This window comes from Ostrinia nubilalis, chromosome 3 (genome assembly GCF_963855985.1).
Source record: "Ostrinia nubilalis chromosome 3, ilOstNubi1.1, whole genome shotgun sequence".
NCBI lineage: Eukaryota > Metazoa > Arthropoda > Insecta > Lepidoptera > Crambidae > Ostrinia > Ostrinia nubilalis.
The window spans coordinates 1,464,516-1,483,056 of record NC_087090.1 but is presented as its reverse complement, the minus strand read 5'-3'; the positions used below and the strand labels follow the sequence as shown (position 1 = coordinate 1,483,056).

At 41.2% G+C, this 18,541-nt stretch overlaps 1 protein-coding gene across 1 annotated transcript in view; it reads right to left on the bottom strand.

Moving 5' to 3' along the window:
• Positions 1-18,541, bottom strand: part of LOC135088095 (uncharacterized) — a 39,888-nt gene that overhangs the window by 19,535 nt on the left and 1,812 nt on the right. The window contains exons 3-10 of the mRNA XM_063982983.1: positions 16,401-16,564; positions 16,228-16,326; positions 15,308-15,470; positions 14,331-14,541; positions 13,373-13,501; positions 13,038-13,225; positions 12,445-12,547; positions 10,526-10,675 (exon numbers count right to left, since the gene is read on the bottom strand). Of these exons, the coding sequence (XP_063839053.1) occupies positions 10,526-10,675; positions 12,445-12,547; positions 13,038-13,225; positions 13,373-13,501; positions 14,331-14,541; positions 15,308-15,470; positions 16,228-16,326; positions 16,401-16,564 (1,207 nt within the window). The remainder of the gene's footprint in view (positions 1-10,525; positions 10,676-12,444; positions 12,548-13,037; positions 13,226-13,372; positions 13,502-14,330; positions 14,542-15,307; positions 15,471-16,227; positions 16,327-16,400; positions 16,565-18,541) is intronic.

Sequence of the window (18,541 nt, the reverse complement as noted above, 5' to 3'; positions counted from 1 at the left end):
CCTGCATCCAGTCTTCTCGGAATTGACTATGCAGGTGGTGTTTTATGTTATTTTTTAAAATGATAGCAGCACCACCGTGAGAGGTACTGTCAGGGTGGTTTGTACAGTATACTTTATAATTCTTCATATTGAATGTTTTTGTATCATTGAGATGAGTTTCTGATATTAGAGCTATATCAACCTTATTTTCCTTCAGCAATATGTCTAGTTCTTGTTTGTTTGGCGCAAGACCATTTATATTCCAGGTAGCGATTCTTAGGGAAGTCATTGGGATAGTTTACTCATGAGAGTGATGATAAGGTTCATCATAGTACTTAGCTGGGCGATCAGCTGGTCTATTCTTTCAGTTTGTGACATTATTAGCGTTTCTAGATTCGGTCTGCGTTCACGTGGAGTATATTCAGGTTCCGTTTTTGTCATTTCTGGTTTCTGTGGCTCATGCCTAGCGTTATTTCTTGCGTATGTTCTCTGAGACTGCACAATGTCATCGTTATTTCTTGTATATGTTATTTTTCTTTGAGTGTAATCTTCTTTATTTTCAGTATATGTTCTTTTATTTTCCATGTGATCTCCTTTGTTTCTTATATTTTGTTTCTGCGATTTTAGGGGCTTGGGGTCTTTTTCTGTATATTGTGTGTTTGTAAGGTCTATAATTTTTTCCATTTCTTTTGTGTTTTGGTTATATTTCGATCGTCTATTTTTAACTATTTCACTATAGAGTTGATGGCATTGAGCTGCAGTCAGTTCTTGTGTTTTGCTTTGGTCTGATAGTTTTTTAACAGTGTCTTTGGGCTCGGTTGTAGCAGTTGTTGGAGTGTTATTCTTGTACGGTGAAGTCTGCCGATCTCCGTCATAGTCGTCATTTATGTTCGCTTTTTGCCGTACTAAAGATTTGTTCGTGAGTCGTTTTCTAGCTAAGACTTCTCTATATACTTGACATCCTTTGTAGCTAGCAGGGTGGCATCCAGAGCATAGGGCGCATTGTGCTGGGGTGTTTCTATCAACAGTGCATTTAGTGGTTTCGTGGGCTCCAGCGCACTTAACACACCTGTAAGGTCGCATACAGTTATTTTTGCTGTGCCCATATTGTTGACATCTCTTGCATTGTACTACGGAGTTTTTTCTTTTCGGGTCTTCTATGAGTACTCTTTGGTTGTAGATTACTTTTATGTCTTTCACAAATTTATTGTTCTCATGTTGGGCTATGTTAACAAAGAATGTATTTAATGGTTCTTTGGTTCCTGGTTTTCGGGCTGTTACAATTTCTCCCTGTACAGTGTTTCCAGTTTTCTCTATTGCAGCAACAATGTCATCTTTTGGTGTACTAAAGTGGAGGTGTTTTATAACAATCCGCATACTTTTTTGGTCTTTTCGCGTGAAAGTGTATCCTATTAAACCCTTGCATCGGATGTGCTCTATCATTTCTTTGTATTTTTCTATGGTGTTTGTGGTTATGATGAGTTTGCTCTTTGAGAGTATCTTGTAGGTGAAGTCTTCTTTCCCTACAACTTCTTCAATTGTTTCGGTGAGTTTGCTCAGGTCGTCCACCCCATAGAGAATGATCGGTGGCGGTTTTGGTATGCGTTTGACTGGGATGTCTGTCCCTTCTTCATCAAGCAAGGCAAAACTGTTGCTTGTCTCAATATTTAGGTTGGCATTGTGGGCATGGCTATTTATCTCTCGGTTGGCTATATGTCTTTTTGCTTGGTTCCTCTTTAATTCTTTTTCATCTGGAGAGCGAGTTCGCTTCTGTGTAAGCGTTTGCGGTCTATTCAGATTGCATTCATTTCTCATGCTGTTTTCATTTGCTTCACCAAAGGATGCAGATCTTTGACGGTTGAATAGCCCTGGGTGGAATAGTTGTTGTGTGAGTAATTTCCTTGGTTTGTCAGTTGGTGTTTCCTTGGTAGTCAATCCTTCATTAAGCAAAGTTGTGCCCCCCCCAGAATACGAAGGGCAGCCTGGGCTTGGGTCAGTCAAGTTATGCTGGGCTGACTCAAGCCCAGAGAGGGATTCTCCGGTATCAGCGGTACCCTCCTGGGGTAGTTTCTCTTTCAAATTTGCTTTCATAGTTGTTTAACTCCCTTCTTTACTCCAGACCTTTTAAGAGCTATTTAGGCTCTAAGGCTCGCTGTAGCCTCCTCCGAACAGTTGCCTGATCAGGTGTATGGTTATACCGCCATGGCTCGGTCGCCAGTGCCTCGTCTGTTATCTAGCAGGGAGCACCACAGTAACCTATTGGGTAGTGTCGCCATCTGGCGCGTGCAGGTGAGGTTGACGGTTGGGTAGGATAAGCTGTTAAGTCCATTCTCCCCTTACTCCCCAATGGAGCCTGGTATAAATAAAAATATAATTGATATGTTAGAGGCAAAAGCATCAAGTATGCCAAAGGAAAATAAATATTGCTCGTTAATATTTGACGAGATGGCGTTAAAGAAACGGATAATTTATAACGAAATTGCTGATAAAGTGGATGGCTACGTGGATTATGGAGAGGGCGAGAACATGGGACGAGAAAAGAAAATTGCAGACCATGCGTTAGTGTTTATGATACAGGGTGCTAAACATAAATACAAGCAATATATTGCGCACTATTTTGTGGAAGGCACAATATCAACAGCAAAACTGGCAAAAATTATATCATCAAAAAATTAAAAGAAATCGGATTTATGGTTCTAACAACAGTTTGTGATCAGGGATCTACAAATATAGGAGCTCTTAACATGTTAAAAAGAAACTGTGGACAAGGCATAGATAGCAACTTTTTCTCTGTAAATAATGACAAAATTTTTATAATCTATGTCATCCCTCACTTGTTCAAATCATTACGAAACAATTTCTTTAAAAGTGGAAATATGTCTTTCGATGGAAAAATTGCACAATGGAGGCATTTGGTAGTTGCAGAAGAACACAACAGAAATTTTTTAAATTTTAAAAAACTGAATAGTACCATTGTAAATCCAACATTCAAAACTAAGATGAGGGTGAAGTATGCTGCGCATGCTCTGAGTAATACCGTGGCAGCTATTTTAAAAATGATGGCATGGAAAGAAGTTTCTGATTGCAATGATACAGCATTTGTGATTGAACAGTTAGATAAACTATTTGATTGTACAAATGGTCCATCATCTTTAAATGACGTAAAGAAAGGGATCCGGGAAAATGTTTCCACATCAAGTAATCACATTGAGTCTTGGACCTTTTATACTGATAAGTTAAAAACCATAAAATTTATAACAGCAGAAAACACGATACTAAAAAATGTTAAATGCGTAAAGGGATATCAAATATCTATCAAATCCTTAAACGATATTTGGGAAAAGTTAAAGAATGAAGGGTTTAAATATATGAACCTTAGACAGTTTAACCAAGACTCTCTGGAAAACTTATTTGGAATCATTAGGCAACACAGTGTAACCAATAGAAATCCCACTATCACGCACTTTACTGCAGCGCTTAAAACAAGCATGGTTACTGGGCTGAAAGTGCCTCATAGCAGAAGTGCTAATTGTGAAGCAGACAACAATAAACATATGCTGGAATATAAAGACATTTTAAAAACTAATTTAAAAACAACAGAAATAAAAATTAATGTTCAAGATTCCACAGACACTGAATTTTATCCTGTGTTGTCTATCCCGGACCCTGAAAACTTAGAACAGCCCATTGAAAATTTGTGTAGCCTTGAAAACCAACCAGTAGTATATGTAAGCGGGTATTTAGCTGCCAAACTATTACAGAACAGTTCTTGTTTAATTTGTGAAGAGTGTTTGAGCGTGAAAACTCCTGTTGACAATGATTTGTATGCATATATATCTCTTCGCGAATGGTGGCATGATAAAAAAAGTCTCGTTTATCCAACAATTCAATTATGTACCACCGTAAATGAAGCTAAACAATTTTATCATGACCATATTGCCGACCAGATATATATGGAAAATGTTGGAAAATTCATTTTCTTAATGTTGAGTACAAATTGTAATTTTAGTTGGTTTAAATGTCAACAACATAATAAAGAAATTTATGATAAGATGTTTAAAATATTAAGTTACCTTTTTCTAAGAAAAAGTTGTAAAATCATTAATGACAGCTTCATAAAAAGTGAAAACAATTTTGCTGACAAAAGTAAAAAAGCACAGCAACAAAGCATTGAAAAGTAATCTTAGGGCTGAGGTTCGATCAGCTGATAAGAAAATTAAAGATGTTTATAAATAAAAATCCTATTTTTTCTTAGAAAAAGTTGTGAAAATAAAAGTTTACAAAATTATCATTTCTGTACTTTGTTATAATTTTCAATAATTCCTCATGCCTACAACTGCTATGTCATGTTCAATACTTATTGTAATATACCTATTTTATTTCGAAATAAATAATTTACGTTACAAAACTTCGTTTTACTTACACATAGTATAAAATAAAAATAGTAATCATTAAAATATTGAAGGTTCCTATACTAGATATCGATATGCAATTACAACCCTAGCAAAGTATCGATAATCGATAAGTTATTACGAACGTCACTAATACTGTCAGAAAATAAGGCATTATGTTGGTAGCTCCGCCTGTAGTTTGTGCGGTTGGTAAAGATTTGCGGGTCGTTCTCTAAAATGCATATGTGTGCGTGAGCTCAAAAAATATCTATGGAGTGCCGTCTCTTACTCTTTTATGCTCTTTGGTGTCCGCTCAGTTCAGTATCAGTGCTACAGTGTTGCGTCAGTGAAATATTTTGAATATTTTAAAATGTCAGAGAGCTGTTTCAATATTCTTGCTCAGAAACTATGAAGTAAGTTATTTTGTTTTTGATGCCGCGGCGGCGTCCGTGATCCGACAAAAAATATCGTCGTCAACGAATACGTCCGTGATTGCCCGTGTCGGCACTGACACTGAGAGCACTGTGTCGTCACTGACACTGACAAGTGGGGATGCGTTCATAGAAACTGTATGAAAAAATATTTCGTACTGAGCCTGAACTGTGACTTCACTGATATGTGTGAATCGGCCTTTAGCAGCGCGACAAACGCGCGACAGACGCGCTGCCGAAAATTTCATACTATGTGACAGCGGATGCATGCCTTCACATTATGAAAACGCCGCTGCCGCGCTGCTGTCGCGCTAATAACGCCTAATGTGAAAGCGCTCTAAAAAAGTCTTTATTCAGCACAATGAGGCGGACAAAGCAAGAGTACCTAGACATGATCTTAAAAATAAAAATATGATGAACAGGAGCTCAACAAAAATCGCGACTTGACACAATCGTCATGTCGAGAAGCTGGTTTTCAGCGGGAACCAACGCGTGATGAGGATTGCACGCCCCTCTGGTCGAGACGGTTTGATCAGACATTACAAATAAGCTACAACCCGGTCGAGTTAACTGCATCTGGCAGCCGTGACGTCACGTAGACTCTTTGGTACGGACGGGGCGAACTCGGGGAGGTAAGCGAGGCGAGGGAGAGTCGCATTCCATGTAGGTGCGCAGTTAACTCGATCGGGTTATATGTGATTGATTTTTTTTGGGAAAGAAACAAAAAGGCTTCTTGGTGGGAACGTAAAGCGTCATGTGCAGCAGTTTTATTTTATTTTTCTTCAATGTGTAATAATGGTGGATTATTAACATTAAGTGTTCGTGATCGTGCATGAGTGTAAGCAAATTAAACAAAACAGTGCAACATCAGTTTTCAAGTTCTCAAGTGTCACCACATCTTTATTAACATTCAAAGTTGTCCGACGTGGTAAAAATCGGAACTAAAAATCTAGTATTTGTAATGTATAGAATAAAGAGGGTAGACTTAACACCACTATATAAATATGTGTGCAGCGCCGTTGACAGTTTAGTCTTATATTAAACGCGATACGAATACACTACGGTCTTTGATTTCTCAGTGGCGACAGGATTTTAAGTTTAAATATGGCGGTCGGCAAGATAACGGAATTTGATTTGGATTGCGGAAACTGGCAGTTGTACGCGGAAAGGCTGGAAATGTATTTTAAAGTGAACGGCATTAGTGAAGAAATGAAATTACCAACACTAATCACTACAATGGGAGACCGCGCATACGAACTATTGACGAACTTGGCGAGCCCACGGAAACCGGCCGACATGACTTTCAAGGAAGTGAGTGAAATATTACAACAACATTTGAACCCCAAACCATCGTTTTTGGCAGAACGTTTTGTGTTCCGGCAAAGGAAACAAAAGGCGGATGAAAATATTTTGGGGTATGTGGCGGTACTCAAAAAACTATCTAAAAACTGTGAATTTCGAGCGAATTTGGAAGAGAATCTCAGAGACCAGTTTATATGTGGCATACGTGATGATGGAATTCGTCAACAGTTATTTGCAAAAAACCAAATAACATTCAAGGAATCGGTGGCAATAGCGGTTTCATTCGAGTCGGCGGTGAGGGACGCGGCAGTCGTGGAGGCGGCGGCGGACGGAGCCAGCGCGGGCGGCCGGGCGGCCGCGGGCGCGTACTCCACAGACGCGTTCTCGGGGTCCCGCTCACGGCTGTCAGCGGGACGGCCTTCTTCAGTCGGCGGTGAAGATGCCATCAACAACCTACAAATTGGCGGTTGCTTTGCATGCGGGGACTACAGACATAGGCGGAACGAGTGCAAATTCAAAGAATACGAGTGTAGTAGGTGCAAGAAAGTGGGACATTTACGTCGAATGTGTCCAGAAAACTCTAAAACGGCGACAGCACGTTTTGGCGGGAAGAATGAGGGGAGCCGAGTTGCCCACCGAGGCAATCGCGGCGCTGCACAGAGCAGAGGATCCAGAACCCCGGCATCCACCCGAGCCCATTACCTGGAGGACGCTCGGGAGACGGCAGAACGGGATGAAGAAGAGGAGGAGCCAATGTACCAGATGTCATTGAGTAGTTACAAACCGGTGAGCATAATTTTAAATGTAAATAACGTTAATTTACAAATGGAAATTGATACAGGCTCACCACTATCGTGCATTTCTCTTGTAGATTACAATAAATATTTTAAAAATGTTCCGTTACAAAAATGTAATTTATCTGTTAAATTTTATAACGGTTCCAAAGTTAAGCCATTAGGCTACTTAGAGGTCGATGTAAATTACAAGAATAGGAGAAAAATATTGGACTTATATGTTTTTAAAAACGGTATGACAACTTTATTAGGACGGCAATGGCTAGCGGAGTTAGAAATGACCGTACCTATTTTGTCAACTTGTCATAATTACAATATCATAAATGATCAGAAAACAGAAGTTATAAATGGCATTTTTTCTAGATTTAAGGAGCTGTTTGATGGTCAACTGGGGTGTTTCAACGGTGGACGGGCGACGCTGCGCCTGCGGCCGGAGGCCCAGCCGGTGTTCTGCCGCGCGCGCCCGCTGCCCTACGCCCTGCGCCAGCGCGTGGACGCCGAGCTGGACGCCATGCTGCGCGCCGGCGTCATCGAGCCCGTGGACTGCTCCGACTGGGCGACCCCACTGGTAATTGTACACAAACCCGATGGGGCCTTGCGTATTTGTGCCGATTATAAAGTAACTTTGAACCGCGCGTTACGAGTCGATAAGTACCCAGTGCCTAAAATTGAGGATTTATTTTCTAGTTTACATGGCAGTAAGTATTATACGAAGTTAGATTTATCACAAGCCTATAATCAAATTATGTTGGATGATACACGAAATCTGACAGTTATAAACACTCATAAAGGTTTATTTAGATACAACAGGTTAGTATACGGACTCGCGTCGAGTCCTGGTATTTTTCAACGAATTATGTCTCAGTTATTTGAAAATATACCTAATGTCACGGTATTTTTAGATGATATCTTGATAAGCAGCTCATGTATAAAATCACACATTGATACCATAAACAAAGTATTGAGCATACTCATGGAAAAGGGCCTAAAACTTAAAAAAAGTAAATGTGAATTTTTTTCCGATTCCGTCAAGTACTTAGGTTTTATTATTAGCGAAGATGGAGTCAAAGTAGACTCTGGTAAAATTGAGCCTATTTTGAAAATGTCTCCTCCTAAGAATGTATCCGAAGTCAAGTCTTTTTTGGGTATGATTAACTTTTATGGAAAATTTATTAAGAATTTAAGTTTTCACTTAGCACCGTTATACGATTTATTAAAAAAGGGTAAGCATTGGTGTTGGGGCTTAGAACATAGCAATGCATTTAATTATGTAAAAAAAATATTAACGGGGTCCGAGGTGTTAGCGCACTACGATGAGTCATTACCTATTGTGGTGACATGCGATGCGAGCGCGCGCGGTGTCGGCGCGGTACTGGCGCAGCGGGCCTCGGGCCGGGAGCGCGTTGTTGCATACGCGTCGCGCGCTCTCACGCCGGCCGAGATTAATTATAGTCAAATACACAAAGAAGCACTAGCTATTGTTTTCGCAGTAAAGAAATTTCACCAATATTTATATGGGCGGTCGTTTGTGTTAAAGAGTGATCATAAACCCTTAGTAAGCATATTTGGGCCTGCATACGGCATTCCAAGTATGACGGCGAGTCGTATGCAACGATGGGCGCTGTTATTATCGGCTTATAACTTCACTATTGAGTATATAAATACAAACGCCAACACAGCTGATGCTTTATCGCGGTTAGTTGATAGTTATAAAGCAAAAGATAGGAGTAGCAGCAATGATGATGAACCAGAGCAAACGTATTTACATTTTGCGTCGGAGGCATTGATGTTAGATTTCAGGGAAATAAAAAAGGAAACACAAAGGGATCCAATCCTCGGCCGGGTGTTAAGCTTTATCAGAGATGGTTGGCCAGATGAGGTTGACAGCAAGGAACTGAAACCATACTTTAATAGACGACTCGAATTATATTCTGAGTTAGGTTGTATAATGTGGGGTCATAGGTTGGTAGTACCTAAATTGTGTCATAATAAAATTTTACAAGAACTTCATGACGTTCACATGGGTATTGTTAAGACAAAATGTATAGCTCGTAGTTATGTGTGGTGGCCCGGCATCGATGAGGCCGTGGAGGCGATGTGCCGCGCCTGCAGCGTGTGCGCCGAGACCGCGGCATCGCCGCCCCACCACGCACCCCAGCCGTGGCCCTGGCCAAGTCGACCTTGGTCCAGATTGCATTTGGATTTTTTAGGGCCTATAGACGGGCGTCGTTATTTAGTTTTAATAGATGCTTATTCAAAATGGATTGAAATATGTCAAATGAACACAACTACAGCGAATTCAGTCATTAATAAATTAAGGGAGATTTTTGCGAGGTTTGGCATTCCCCGACAGATTGTAAGTGACAACGGACCACCTTTCAGTAGCGAGGAATTTCGATTATTTCTTATGCATAACGGTATGGAGCATTTATTATCGGCCCCTTATCATCCAGCTTCGAATGGAGCCGCTGAAAATGCCGTAAAAACGTGTAAAATGGTCATCACAAAAGCTGTCAGACAGGGGGTGAATACAGAAGTGGCTTTACAGTGGTATTTACTGATGTACCGTAATACTGAACATAGCACAACCGGGGAAAGCCCAGCTTTGATGTTGCTGGGGCGGTCACTGCGTACTAGGTTGGACCGACTGAAGCCCTCCCGGGAGCAGCGAGTGCAGCGGGCCCAGGAGCGCCAGCTGCGGGCGGCCGGCGGGGGGCACCGCGAGCTGCAGCCGGGCGACGCCGTGTGGTATCGCACGTACCGGGGACCAACTAAGTGGCTAGAAGGTGCAATCGATGAAAGACTAGGCAGTACGGATTACAATATTATTTCCTTAGACGGCACAGTGGTACATCGACACATTGATCAAATAAAACTTAAGTCAAAACACCATGAACCAAGTTTACCAAAAGGCACAACAACTCATTCAAACGGTACAAGTAAGCAAGGCTTAGTAGGGTGGCCACAGTTGCCAGTGGAGTCGGAGACTGGGGGGTCGTCTTCGGACTCGGTGAGCGGGTCGATTGGCTCTGAGCTGGGCGGCGGGGTGGAGGGCAGTGGTACTCATAGTACAGACACAAACAGTGTTGTACCGTCCACCGGTGAACGCCGTTACCCCTTAAGGGAGAGGAAACCACCTAATAGATACGGCTACTCATAATGAAATGTAATAATAAAATTGTATACTTAGTTGTAAGTTACTTGTTGTGATAATATTTTATAGTTTTACTGTAAACGTTTATTAAGGAGGGAGGTGTAATGTATAGAATAAAGAGGGTAGACTTAACACCACTATATAAATATGTGTGCAGCGCCGTTGACAGTTTAGTCTTATATTAAACGCGATACGAATACACTACGGTCTTTGATTTCTCAGTATTGATAGTAGCAGCCTCCTGACAATGTCATAACTGGGACGGTTCAGTGTTGGACATCTAGGACCTTATTACAAAAAAGATAAACCCGAGACGAACTCTGGTTTAAAATGACATTTCCATACTAAAAGTCAATTTAAACCAGGGTTCAAACTGAGTCTAATAATAATAATTTTGTAATAAGGGGGATATAGTTTAGATTTTTGCCACTTGACGTTTCAGAATCGTCTCTATTTCCAGCTTGTTCAACCCACCTTGTCAATCTCGACGCGATCTTCATTGTCTCGTATGGCGGCCAGCATAAGCCCGTAGTTTGGGCCCACCTCGCCGAATATAGCAAGCAGGGGCTCCACGGGGCTCGCCTCGAACGATATGTCGTTGCCTTCGATGGACTTTATCGCTACCTGTTGATTTAGAAGACATCGTAGTTTCGTTCCAGCCAAATAACGTCCACTGCTGGACAAAGACCTCCACAAGAATTTCCAGATACGGCTCAGCTGAACGTGCTCATTGTTGTTGGAGACGATCGAAATACGAAACCTCTAATCGGCAGTCTGGCATCTACTGCTCAGGCATTTCTGATTTTGGATCTGATATTGGTATTTCTGTTTCTTTAAAAAAAAACATAGTTGGTTTATACTTCGACACGTCTTGTGGCGACCTCTCATACCTACTGATTTGGTCAGGAAAAAAATAATAAAACCACAGAATAATAATAAGTACTACGTACAAAAGTTTTACTTCGCGAAGGTATTTAAAAAAATGTATGCTCAATGTCATTAACAATATGGTGTAATTTAGCCTGTCTCAAGAGTCAAGCACCATTTTGTTGACAAACGTCAGTGATCGGCACTGCGCCGAAGCTATAGGGCTGACTTCGGTAAAATGATGTGACGTGAGGTGCCAAACTGCGGAAAATGGCGGAGGAAATACATGATTTAGCATGAATTATCATTAATAATATTAACTATAGCCTGACCAGGAACATAAAAACCCTGGCATAGAGGCGCGTCAATTGCATTTGATAGTGCAACACTGAGTACAGTCGTACCTGTGTTAAATTAATAGGCTAACTTTATGTATCATGATTTAGGATTACGGGCTAATTTGATATTTTCATAAATTAACGAAATAATATTATTATAGGTAACCTGGTTTAAATAAATTAAATGAAACCATCAATCGAGCTAGTAGGATTTATTTTATTATTCATCAATAATCAAATTCATAACTTGAATATTCAACTGCAATGTCTGCTTATGAACGCTTCAAACTCGGTAGGTACTTCTTTCCCAATTCCATAAAATTCAACACTTAGAAAGTGACAAAAAAAAAAATAGGTAGTTGAAACAAACCACAGCTAATTTTCATAGTGGACTGTACTATACGATAAACATGTCAGTCAATTTGACAACCTTTGTCGGAAACATTATTCAATGAAAATATTGTCCGAACCCTTAGTATTTCTCTTCGACAAATACTTTAACACATTGTGAACCACTTTTCTTTCACGACTATAAAAAGATTTTAGCAATTTAATTCACAAAATTAATTGCGCACATTTAAAATAAAGTTTGTTTACACTTTGACAGCAATAGACTGACATGCAAGGTGACATGTCAATGAAGTTTTCAGTTATAGTTCCAAAATACTGGACTGTCCTGTCGATGACATTGACAGTGGGGCGCCACCGTCAATACCGGATCGCTGGTTCAGATTTTTGCCATGTTGGAAACCATATAGTTGAACGATGGTAGCGCCCCCCTGTCATTGAGTTTGGCGGGACAGTTCAGCGTGGGTCATCCTGTTGCTATTAAAAGAAATTAGTACCATTAGTTTTCCGCAACATGGCGAGGGTTTTTATGTTCCTGGTCAGGCTATACTTATTTACCTCTCAGTGTCTTGAGGCAACTTAAAAAAGTACATTCGGTGTTTTTATTATTATTTAGGCAGTTAAATACTGCAGAGTATTTAGTACACCATTTTCTTTATTTTCTTCCATCATACACAAGAATACGCGTGCGTGAGTCAATGTTCGCTCGTATGTGAGGCCTTGTCGAATAGTATCCTGTAGGTGGGGGATCGTGCGTGTTTTGTTTTCGATGTAAACTCGCGGAGATGAACAGGCCTGATAAAACTAAGTGAACCTTTTATGTGTGTTTGCAAAACTTACTAATTTAGCAGATACTGCTTCATAGATGCACAGCACACCAGAGTCGTTCATCGTCGCCACGTACTTGTAGTCGGGTGCTATCAGTTGCACCTTTATGATGTTCCTGTATTTCAGACAAAAGTATTATTTCAGCGCTCTTTCGGGTAAATGCTACTACTATAGGAAAATTGCAAACTGGTCTATTTCAATTACTGTGTAAATAAAAATTTAACTAAACGGGCAACATTTTGTTCGAAAGTAGTTGTGTCGTAACGTCTTGTTTTTTTCTAAAACCTACAGAGAAATCGGATGAAGAGTTCCATTTCAAGCGAGTTTTGACTCATCTCGCTCAGAAACTCAACAGGCCTCCCTCCTAACGCCTTTGGCCAGCTTGGGAATTGTAAGCCAAGTCTTCAATTTTCCTCTGGTAAATTAGGAGTGGGTCGTGCTCCTGCTACAGACTAAATGACCATCAGGTCATTCTTCAGATGATGAAGCCCCTCTTACCTTTGCTTGACCTTCACTTGTTGGATTTTTGTTGGCGGTCAAGCTATAGATCCTGGCTACACAGGAGTTGCAGCGGTGGGAACGAATAGTGGGAATAGTCCCGTTACCTCTGCTTGAAGGTGAAGATCTTGACATCCAGCTTGTCTTCGGACTCGCCGGTGATCTTGTATCCCAGCCCGCAGCGCGCCCACATAGCGGCCAAGTCGCAGGTAGCGTTGGCCACCAGTCGAGTAATCACGTCCAGAGGTTTGTAGCTCCACGCTACCTTCCATTTGTGCTCGGCTTTTTTTAGCGCCTGAAATTTTTTTCATTGCAATTTGAACGTTATGTCGTTAAAGTAAGGCTCATAATAAATTGGAGAAATGTATTATGTGGCAGAATGCTGAAGTGATGTAAAGTAATGAGGATTGAAAAAGTTGTATTAAGCATGAGATCAGCTTACACGAAGAAGTTTGTCGGGGCCGTAGATCAAGAACCCGTTTCCGAACGCACATATGCATGGTTTGATTTTTCCATGTAAATTCTCAGACCATTCCAGGTTGGTGACCATGCCTATACCGTCTGACAGCACCTAGAAAGGAACAGGTATTTAAATTACGGATTGAAATTGCACAATGGCTCTCACTGCACTTCTGAACCCAAATATGAGCTGTAATTTGAGTCCTACAGTTACAGTGAAAAAATATTTGTTATGGTTCGTCTGTTTGTAAGTCTGCGGGCACGAAACTGGCGACAGCCGAGCGACGGGCGGGGCGGCGATGAGGAATAGTATTGCGATCGGCCCGCTCCGCCGCCGGCTTGTTTCGTGCGCGTCACCATTATACTATCATGATGTTGTATGCATCGCCCAGCGCCTCGCCGCCCCGCTGTCGCAATCGCTCGGCCTACGCTAGTTTCGTGCCCGCAGACTATGATTAAAATTTATGTTAATTACACTTACCAGTTGGGGGTCATCCATAAAGTACGTCACACGTAAAGAGGGGGGGAGGGGGTTGACAAAGTGTGACATGGTGTGACAAGGGGTGGGAGGGGTCCTAAGTTTCGTGACATCACATTTCAATTGTTTCAAATATTTGATGTAATGTTGATTTCATAAAAAAAGTACTTAATTTAAATGGAAATAAAACTAATTGCTGTTAATTTAATAATTTTTCGATGTGAAATTGCAAAACATGTGACGTCACACTAGGGAGGGGGGGGGTCTCAGAAATGTGACCACCTGTGACAAGGACAGAGGGGGGGTCAAAAAATCATGAAATTCGTGTGACATACTTTATGGATGGCCTCTTGGCGCCACTGGAGAGTATGAGCTTCTGTTACTGGCTAGTAGTGAGTTGCCATCTAGTGAGTGGAAATACGCCGTAGGTGAAAAAATTTAAGTTTTTTTCGCCTGCACTCACGCTGTACAGGTTGGCGGCAGGGTCGATGGCGTACAGCTGGCCCTCGCCGCTCCAGCAGACGCCGACGAGCGGCGGCTCCGACACCTCCCAGCCCGTCACCTCCTGCTTGGCGCGCTGCAGCAGCAGGCTGCGCTTGTAGCACTGCGCCACCTCCCACACGATCAGCCCTTCGCCCCAGCACTCGCAGATTAGCATGTGAGTGCGGCTGGCCCTGGAATTAATTAAAAGACAGTTTTGGTCGCCCCATAATAATTCGGCTGGGTATTCAAGATGTGTTCGGCCGAGGACCCCCCTGCCTTTTGTGCGTAGCGGCAGGGGAGTCATCGGAGCACATATAATAATAAGCCTTTTATTTCCGAAACATTTTTACATTTTACATTTGACGCTTTCTTCACTTAAAAAAAAACTTTCACAAAATGTCTAAGATTTCGGTGTGCCTATTGGCAAAGGCCTCCTCCAACTCCTTCCATTGCCTTCTGTCCTCCGCCACGGAGGACAGAAGGCAATGGAAGGAGCTCGGAGCACATAGGTATACTAGGGGCGAAAAACTGCTCTCAGCCGCCGCAAAAGCCGCAGCCGGTGCCATGAAATGGCATGGTGGCTAGCCTCATGGAGGTGGACGCGGGTGCATCCGCCTCGCTAACGTTGAGGCTTGAAGTGCGCGCGGAATCCCCGCGCGTTTCGGAGAAAAGGCGCCTGCTTAGAGCGCCTAAAGGGAGAGGCTGCGGCCGTAGCGTGGGTGGGGCATGCACAAACGACTCCTTTGACTCTATCATGCCCCACTAAGCGCGACCAGAGGGACCCGACTGGTTTTAGTGGGCCTACCCACACTGCTCTTCTGGCAGGGAGAGCCCTACATAACCCATTAGCCCACTATTGGCTGTGCAATTCAATGTATTTTCCAGTCGAAAAAAAAATCACACCATGATGAAATTTTATCGACCCCCTACTGTCAACATGCGATGCCCCCCACTCACATGTAGATCTGGCTGCGGCGCACGACGCCGGTGGGCGCGCTGACGAGGCGCTGGTGCGTGCGCCAGTTCCACACCGACACCACGTAGTTGGGGAACCCGCTGAAGCCCGCCACCAGCTCGCACTCCATCATGCAGAGCCCTTTGTACCGGTTCACTGTCTTATCTGGAAAGTAAACCACACTAAAGTCTGTTCGCCGAGAGTTGATAAAAAAAAAAATATATCAGAGGTTCTAAACTCATTATAAATTGCGGCCCGCTAATTATTTTTGTCGATATAATGAAAAAGTTGGTAGATTATCATTATTATCTATTTATTAATTTAATAGGAATTATTCCGGTTATGGGCATACGTGGGGATACGGATCAAACACGTGGCGTCCATGTGTTGGATAAAAATTATTTTATTATTATCAAGTGGCTTATAGTGTATCCCAATGTTGGGCAAAGCCCTACCCACTGTCATACCATTCATTTCGGTCTTATGTAAAATAAATCTATTCCGTTTCACACATTGCGGCCCGCCGGCCGGGGCGCTTGACGGCAGCTGCGTGGCTCGTACCATAGTACTCAGTGCGCGTTGTGACAAACGACGCCCGCCATACAGAATGCGATAATTAAGCGACAGTCGCTATTGCAAGACATTTCATAATATTTATCAACTCTCGGCGAACAGACTTTAGATAGCATCTTTCGAACTTCTTCGTCTCGCCAGCGTCGCGACGCCAACACTAAATAGGCGTCGCGATGAACGATGAGACTCGCCAATGCTGCGCGTGTGCTTTGACGTGACTATATCCCATCCCAGAGAACGCGGAATAATGAAGCCCATAACGAAATAATGTGGCATCAATTTTTTTATGTCTCAGAGTGCCAATAATGACCTAATACTTAATTTAACAGTGATTGTTAGCGAAACACACCTCTCAACTCAGCAACAATATTGAATGCAGGATAATTGACAATAAATATTCTTCCATGCTTGACTTTTTCAGCAAATGCAAATGTATTACTTCTGTGTCCTGTAAAAAGAAATAAAAGAATTAAGATTTATTTACCTGCATAAGTATAATTTCTAGTCTTTAAAAATATCTACCTGCAACAACATCAACCCCATCTCCATTCTTCTGGCTGTTGGCAACATACACCAGTTCTGAATGAGTTTTCAAGTTGAAAAATACTATGTAGATGTCATGTGCTATTATGAACACATCTTTGCCCATGAAAGTCACGAAGTCCACTCTGTTGGGCAACACCCATCTACAACAAAAAAGTTTATAAGTAAATCTGGTTTCTGAGCAAACTGTAAGTTTTATGTCAAGTAGAATAAATATGTTTTTCCATCGGGTGATACACCATAATAATAACTGCAATTAAGGCGATTAGAGTCCTCAATCCGCGTCAAATGGGCATTTTGTAAAGCCTACTCCTCTTTTACTGCTGGACAGAAGTAGTTGAAAAAAATATATGTTATACAACAGTTCAAGGACTACATTTGTGACGTTTGAATTTTCGCTACGTCTCTTTGTTTTGGATTAAAAAAATAAATACGGGACATCGATTTTTTACTTAAATTCCCTACTCCTCCCAAACGGCTATGCTAATTTAAAAGATTTTTGCACGAATAGATTAGGAATTCTTTAATCTTTAAATGATACGTTGCGTTTTTCAATCGAACATTACTTTCATTCATAAATTTTACTTTTGATAAATTCCGAACGTTTTGCTGTTGAGGGGGCCTTCGCGGGGTGCGGGCGGCAGTCGGCCGCTGGCCTTCAGACGGGGAGGTTGTGTCACTCGCTGCAAACTGACATTAGCGATCAAAATAAATTTTTCCTTTGGCTGAGTTGCACCACCTGACGTGACCTAACTTTGACCGTAGCTTTGGCGATAACCGGTGTTTTTTTGTATGGAGTTTGACAGATTTTTGACTTTTGTCAAATTTAAAATAAGATGTTGCAACCCAGCTTTTGTTCGACAATAGATTTTATGTCAGAGTTGTTCATAGAGTACGTGCAGCCAGACGATACGATTGAATTATGACGCGCTTAAACGCTATTATCTACCTAAATATAATCTATTAGTGTAATAAAACTAAAATCGACTCCAAAACAACTGCACTAGATAAGTAAAAGTAGAAAAATTATTACTTTATTTATTTACTAGGCCTTTGCAATCAGTATCCAAATTAGGAGCGAGTCAGAATCAGTAACTTAATCGATTTACGTGAAGAAAACAATTTATATTTTTCATACTTAGGCTCGGCGCAAATGGGCCATTTAGAATTAGATTTTCAATATGTTTATTCGCGAAAATACCACAATTAAAAATAATTAATATAAAGTGGTATTGATATAAAGCTCGTTTTTCTATACAGCTTATTAAAAAAATTGGATACTGATTACAAAATTAGCCCGTATATTATGATTGATATTTTCGGAGTCGGTGGCAGCCTACGTTTTGGTGATTCGTTTTGGAGTTGGTTTTAATTTTTAGTGAAAATTAATCTATTCATGCCTTTAGTAGACTATAGGTAGGTACTCACTAGACCTTGTTGTTGCCACTGAAGGTGCATAGACAGTACGGCTGAACCATTTAAGAACCTAGTAAGTGCAGCGGAGCAAATTTTACAGGAGAGCGAAAAAACGCATTTTCATTTGCCCTGCTAAGATGCTTAAAGATTTGGATAACTTCCGATGTTTATATTAAAGATTAGTTACTAAAGTATACTTTATGGAATAAAAGAATATATTTAGTTAAAAATTGCAAGTTTTATGCTCTTTACTAACACTAAAAATTATTTTTTTGACAAAAGTGCCTCGTAAAAATCAAAATCAAAATCGAATATGAATCAGTACTCATGTAGTCCCCAGATTTTGATATGGTTACCGAGTCTCAGCCAACAGAACTCGAAATAATATTTAAATTACAGTAGCATTTTACCTCTAGTAAGTCACATTGACCATTTTGAAACCTAGTAAGTCCATGCACTTACTAGGTTTTAAATGGTCATTGTAACTTGCTAGGTTTTGATAATGGTTTTTGCAGATTTGAATTGGACTTACTAGGTTTTTAGCAACGCGTTTCTCCGGTGTTAAGTGTAATAGAGCGATTTCTGTCTTCACATCCTGTGGAGACCTTAATTCTAAGGTGATTTATGACAAAAAACGAAAATCTGCAAAAGTGTCCCTTACTAGGTTCTTAAATGGTTCAGCCGAGTACATTGATACCATATTT